The sequence below is a fragment of the Propithecus coquereli genome, unplaced genomic scaffold (genome assembly GCF_000956105.1).
Source record: "Propithecus coquereli isolate 6110/MARCELLA unplaced genomic scaffold, Pcoq_1.0 Scaffold8, whole genome shotgun sequence".
Taxonomy (NCBI): Eukaryota; Metazoa; Chordata; class Mammalia; order Primates; family Indriidae; genus Propithecus; species Propithecus coquereli.
This window is the reverse complement of record NW_012154173.1, coordinates 16,033,614-16,039,877: the sequence shown is the minus strand read 5'-3', so window position 1 is coordinate 16,039,877 and position 6,264 is coordinate 16,033,614. Positions and strand designations below refer to the sequence as shown.

General features: G+C 42.6%; 1 protein-coding gene across 2 annotated transcripts in view; it reads left to right on the top strand.

The window, feature by feature from the left end:
• The window catches only part of ADHFE1 (alcohol dehydrogenase, iron containing, 1), a 38,388-nt gene that overhangs the window by 14,915 nt on the left and 17,209 nt on the right, over positions 1 to 6,264 (top strand). For both annotated transcript variants that reach the window (XM_012663168.1, XM_012663167.1), the window contains 5 exons: positions 691 to 744; positions 916 to 1,070; positions 1,216 to 1,412; positions 3,114 to 3,191; positions 4,924 to 5,029. In XM_012663168.1, coding sequence (XP_012518622.1) covers positions 691 to 744; positions 916 to 1,070; positions 1,216 to 1,412; positions 3,114 to 3,191; positions 4,924 to 5,029 — 590 coding nt within the window. The remainder of the gene's footprint in view (positions 1 to 690; positions 745 to 915; positions 1,071 to 1,215; positions 1,413 to 3,113; positions 3,192 to 4,923; positions 5,030 to 6,264) is intronic.

The following is a 6,264-nucleotide window of genomic DNA, read 5'->3' as shown; positions in this document are numbered from 1 at the left end:
ATGAGATCGTAGGCCACAGGGTTGCTGCCACATGGGAATGCAGTGCCAGGATCGCCAGGTTGTTCAAGAGAGAACGAAATTCAGATGGTCACACTGGATTTTTTCACCCTGATTTTTAAGAGTTATTAGCCAATTCAGAAAAAGAAATTTAAACATAACATGGATAGAACAAAACAATTCTTCGGGCCAAAGGTGACCCATCAACCATCAGTATAAAAGCTCTCCTCTCACCTGTAAGCGTTATGCCAGAGCCTAGCACTGGGCCTGGAACACAGCAGGCATCAGCGTTGGCTGGGTGGGAGGATGGATGGATGCATGGTTGGGTGTATGGATAGCTGGATGAGTAAGTGAAGAGAAAAAAATACACAGGGAAGATAACCACATTTAACTCAGAAAGTGAGAAATTCGAGAGTCAATTTAGTGTGGAAGTAGGGAAGCCAGACACTTGAAGCTGAGGGAACAATTGAGAGTTCATGATGAGTTTGGGAAAAGACAAGTCAGTCCAATGTGACTGGAGCCAAGTGTGGTGCATCTGAGGCCAGAGAGCGAATGATTGGGAAGACCATGCTAAGGAGTATGTACTTAGTGCTCTAGACAATGAGGAATCATTTCAGGGTTTTGGAAATGGAGTGGTAAATTCTTTAATACACCCTACACCTGAATCTTTTTGTTTATTTGTTTGTTTTTCAGATGGCCGTTTCAAATATTAGATATGGAGCAGGAGTTACAAAGGAAGTGGGCATGGCAAGTATTTGAGATGTCTCCAGTCTCCTACTGTAAATGTTACATATCTTGTAAAACAAGTGCTGACAACAATCAAGTCCTTTATTTTTTAAAATGTACAGGGTTAAGTTTGCCAGAAGAGTTTATTACAGTTCTAGTGCAATCGAATCTAACTTATAATTTTTTTTGTAGGACTTACAAAACATGGGTGCTAAAAATGTTTGCCTGATGACAGACAAGAACCTCTCCCAGCTCCCTCCTGTCCAAGCAGTTATGGATTCCCTAGTGAAGAATGGCATCCGCTTTCAGGTTTATGACAATGTGAGGGTGGAACCAACAGATACGAGGTATTTTTGTATTGTTGTTGTCATTTCCTTTAAGCAGAAGCCAATCCAGCACTATGGATTAAAACTTGCCCCAGGCCTTATTTAATGGCATGGTAATTTATATCTGAAAAATAGACATAATGGTTTTTATTTTCCCTTCTCCGAGCTTCAAGGAAGCTATTGAGTTTGCCCAAAAGGGAGCTTTTGATGCCTACGTTGCTGTGGGTGGCGGCTCCACCATGGACACCTGTAAAGCTGCTAACCTGTACACGTCCAGCCCTCACTCTGATTTCCTAGATTATGTCAACGCCCCCATTGGGAAGGGAAAGCCTGTGTCTGTGCCTCTGAAGCCTCTAATCGCAGGTAAAGACTATTTATTTCTTTGTTTTATTTTGCAATTGGCCAAAGGCCTTAGGAGAGATGCAAGCCAGTCCTTTAAAGCTTTCTGAATTGTTCATTTCAAAGCAATGCTTTGTTTGGAGATCAAAATAGATAGCAATTCATTCATTTTAAAATTCTGATCTTTGTTTTCAGAATTGGTTAGAGACAATTTGGGTCAGTGGTAGGAACGTTTGCAGATCTAAGATACGGGGTCACCATGTGGAAGAGGATGAGGGTCATCGTTTACATATGATTAGATCCCTCTGTTGGCAGGTTTGTCCTCTAAACCCCTCTGCTTTGTACCATTTTGCAAGCCGCTGTGGACTTCAAGAAGAACATTGGCTGTTATTTTTCTGGTGATGACTCAACCCTTTCTTCCATATAATGGCTCTTCAGCTGACCTCAGGCTTTGTCTCTTCCCTGGGACATGTGGCCAGCATGGCCACATCGCTCTTGGGACATCTGCTGTGTGGCTGCCCAGGGCACAGACATAGAAATTCAAATCAGAACAGCTCATTTGTTTCCACAGGGAACCTTGGGGTTTTCTGGTCTTTTCTTTTCTCCCATTTTTAGGGCTGCTAGCATATCACTATTTGAAGTTTCATAGCTAAAATGCACTAACTGGTACCTGGGAAGTATCCTCAGTTTAAAGTTTTATCCTGCCCAACCCCCCCACCCAACTGTGAAGGGCATTGTGACGCGGCAGATGAGCTACTCTGCCGTGAATGGGGAGCAGCGGGGAGCGCGTAATTGGCGTCTGGCAAATGGAACCCTCTGGTGAAACTGTGTCAGCAGCACACAGAGGGGTGATTAGTAAAGTTTAGAAACTTGACAGAACTACAAAACCACAGAGCCCAGCAAAGGCAGAGCGTTCCTGTGCTTGCTGCCAAGAGGGAATAAAGATGTCTTTGAAAGACGGCAAATATGTATGAGTTTTGTTGCGGGAGGTGCCGAGCAGCCTGCGTTTGAATACCCAGCTGCAGCTGCTTAAGCTCCGGCACTAGAGGAGCCCGAGGTTCCCAGAACTCATTGCTGTTAATGCGGACACAGACATCACACGTATGTATGAATAACATAGATATATGTTATCACAGACACAGATATCATAAATGCTTGTTAACACAGAGAAATCACACATATGTTAAATACACATACATGTTAATGCAGACACAGACCACCATACACATTAAACACACGTGTTCATGCAGAAACGGACATCATACATATTAAACACATAGGCATGCTAAACAGGCATGTGTGTTAATGCAGACATGGATGTCATACATACATGTTAACACAGATACAGAGATCACATATGCGTATTAAATACAGATGCATGTTAATACAGACACAGACATCACACATATTAAACACACACATTCATGCAGCACAGTCATGATACATGTTAAACATACATATGCATTAATGTAGACACAGACATCAACTGATATGTTAAACATACATGTGTGCTAATAAAGATATACACCTCACACATGCCTAGTAATGCAGTCACAGACATCATGCATGTTACATACATGTCCATACAGATACATATTTCAGGCAAGCAAGAGGGTCAACAGAACTTCCTTCTCTAATTTTGTTCTTTATTCCTAAGGCTGAATTAAATATCTCCACTGACCTTTATTTAGACGCTTTATTAACATTAATATTACTTTGTTCAAGTTCCAACTACCACAGGAACTGGGAGTGAAACAACAGGGGTTGCCATTTTTGACTATGAACACTTGAAAGTAAAAACTGGTAAGAACTTTGCCTATAATTTTTTTAAAATTCTCTCTCATACTTTTCAATATCCTTCTCTTTAATCCTAATATTTAAAAGTCAAGGAGTCACTCTGGGAGGCCGAGGCGGGTGGATCGCTCAAGGTCAGGAGTTCTAAACCAGCCTGAGCAAGAGTGAGACCCCGTCTCTACTAAAAATAGAAAGAAATTAATTGGACAACTAAAAATATATAGAAAAAATTAGCCAGGCATGGTGGCGCATGCCTGTAGTCCCAGCTACTCGGGAGGCTGAGGCAGGAGGATCGCTTGAGCCTAGGAGTTTGAGGTTGCTGTGAGCTAGGCTGACACCACGGCACTCACTCTAGCCAGGGCAACAAAGCGAGACTCTGTCTCAAAAAAAAAAAAAAAAAAAAGTCAAGGAGTTATGGAGTTAAGGAAAGGGTACGTACATATGCACATTTTCTTTCTTTTTCGAAGTACATATAAAATATGAAGCAGTCTAATAATCTTTCTTTTTGAGAACTACCTACAAAAGCATATTGAAATGCCATGAACCTTAGCTGTCCATTTTCTGCCCAAGTTAGTGACTGCGGATCCATGATAAATAGGTGTTTCCTCTCTCTGACATCTTTTTTACATTTCGAATCAATTTTATTAAGATGTGATTTTATATCATAAAATGCACTCATTTTAAGAATCCAGTTTGATGAGTTTTGACAAATATATATGCCCATGTAACTACCAATCCAATCAAAATGTAAAACATTCCCATCACTCTGGAAAGTTCCCTCATGCTCCATCCCAGCTGATCCCTCCGGCCCTATTGCCAGGTAACTTCTGTTCTGCTTCTGTCTTCTTGGTCATTTTCATGCTCTCTTCTTCTCACTCACTGACTCTGAGATAACGTGATAGAGATGTCCCTGTCCTTGAATCTGGCTCAGTTTTTTGCTTTCAGCCCTTTGTAGCAGAATAAATTGGCATTCAACTGCACATTTATAGTAACTTCTCTTTTTAAGATAATTTAATGTAATTAAATTTAATTAAATGTGATGTAATTGAATTACATTATCCTTCGACATTGTTAAAGACAATAATAGTAGCTATCACTTATATTCTACCGTACAGTTTTAAGAAGACTTTTACATAATATTATCTCATTCGATCCCTGCAACAGCTCTGTGAGGGATGGAAGCCCTGTATTATTACAGTCTAATCTTACAGAGAACTCAGAGGCTAACTGACTTGCCTGAAGACACAAAGTAAGTTACAGAGCAGGGACTGGTAGTGATGTGCTAGTAAACCAGCTCTCTGGAATTTAATAATAAACAAATAAGCCCTGATTCATAGTGTTTGCCAATTTCTGTAGTGTAAATACTTCCACCATGGCCAATGATGTCACTCATCCACGAGTTGAGAAAAGTTGCATACACTTGGCTCTTGGGAACCTTCAGGAGGCAGCCCAGCACAGCACTGAAACCCCAGGCTTCCGACTCCAAATCTTTTTCCACTGCTCCTTGCTGCCTGCCTACATGAAAATGAATCTTTTCTCATATTTTTTATATTTTCAGGGTGATTTATTATCCTCAAGTTATTTAATTTTTATTTTATTTTTTATTTTATTATATTTGTTTATTATTATTTATTTTATTTTTTGTTTTTTTAAACCATCATATCTTAGCCTCTATTACAAATCTTAGCCTCTATTACAAACTACCATATCTTAGCCTCTATTACAAATCCTTATGTTCTAGGCATTGCTTCAAGAGCCATCAAACCCACACTGGGACTGATTGATCCTCTGCACACCCTCCATATGCCTGAACGGTTGGTCGCCAACAGTGGCTTCGATGTGCTTTGGTAGGTACCAGTGCCATTTAGAGGGGCTTGCTCAGTACTGGGTCTATGTACAGTATTCTGTTGCTCAATGCACTTGCTAAGTGTTTGTTGATTAGCATCCCACAACACCCCTGGCTTTGGCTGTCATTCTCCCCTTTCCTAGGTAAAAACATTGAAGCTGTAAAGGATGGTGATTAGGTGAGGTCCGGTGTAGGCCACACACCAGCAATTCAGGATGGACCACCCCAGCCACAGTCGCGGCCACGGGGACGCAGCTAAAGGAGTAGTTTGAGCTGGTATGCAGCGTCTCAGGAACACACCACCTGCCTTTACGGCCACACTAACTAGGGAACGCCCCAGGCTGCACACCACAGAAGAGGGCAGGGAAGGGAGCTGACACCTCCAGGGCACGCGCAGACCATGCACACTGTGTCACCACCTGACATGCATCGTCACTTCACCGCAGGGCTGTGTGGTACAAGACCTTCGTTTTATTAAAAAAGAAAACTGGGTTTGAGATGTTTGGTATCTTGCCTAGAGTCTTACTGCAGGCTGTCTTGGCTTTAGCCACTATGTGCCGACCACAACAGACCTCCCTCCTGGGCCCCGGGCCTCACGGAGGTCCCACGTGCACCTCACATGCAGCACGTCCCGAGCTATCCTAGTCCATCCACAAGCACATGCACATTTTTCCACATTTTAACATCTCTGAAATCAGGATATATCTTAAAGTCTATGGCATGATGGTACATTTTTATCCTCAGTGGTACATTTTTAAAAATGGTGCATCTTATAATGCATGGCATCTTAAATTTGATGAAATCTGCTAATTCACTGCATCCTCCCACACCCCACAGCTTCTCCTGAGTCCCCAGCTCAGCAAGTGTCAGGACTCAATATGAACTTCTCCCTTCTCTCATGCCCATGCCCGGCCTGCAGATCCTATCTCTCGTCCTGCTTGAATCTGTCTTCCATCTGCTCCCTATTCCCAAGCTTCACTGCCCTGCCTCGGTTCAGTCCCACCCCAGCTCTTGCCTGGACTATTGCCATAGTCTCCTCATTGGTCTCACCACTTCCCTCCCATCATCCTCCTGTCTGTCCTCCACACTGGCCTCCACAAGCTTCCAGAATGCGATCTGACCACCACACACATGCACGCGGGCACACACACAGACACACCTCTCTACCTTGCGAATCCTTCAGTGGCTTTCCACACCTACTGTCCAAAAGCCAAACTCCTTAGGCCTTGAAATGTC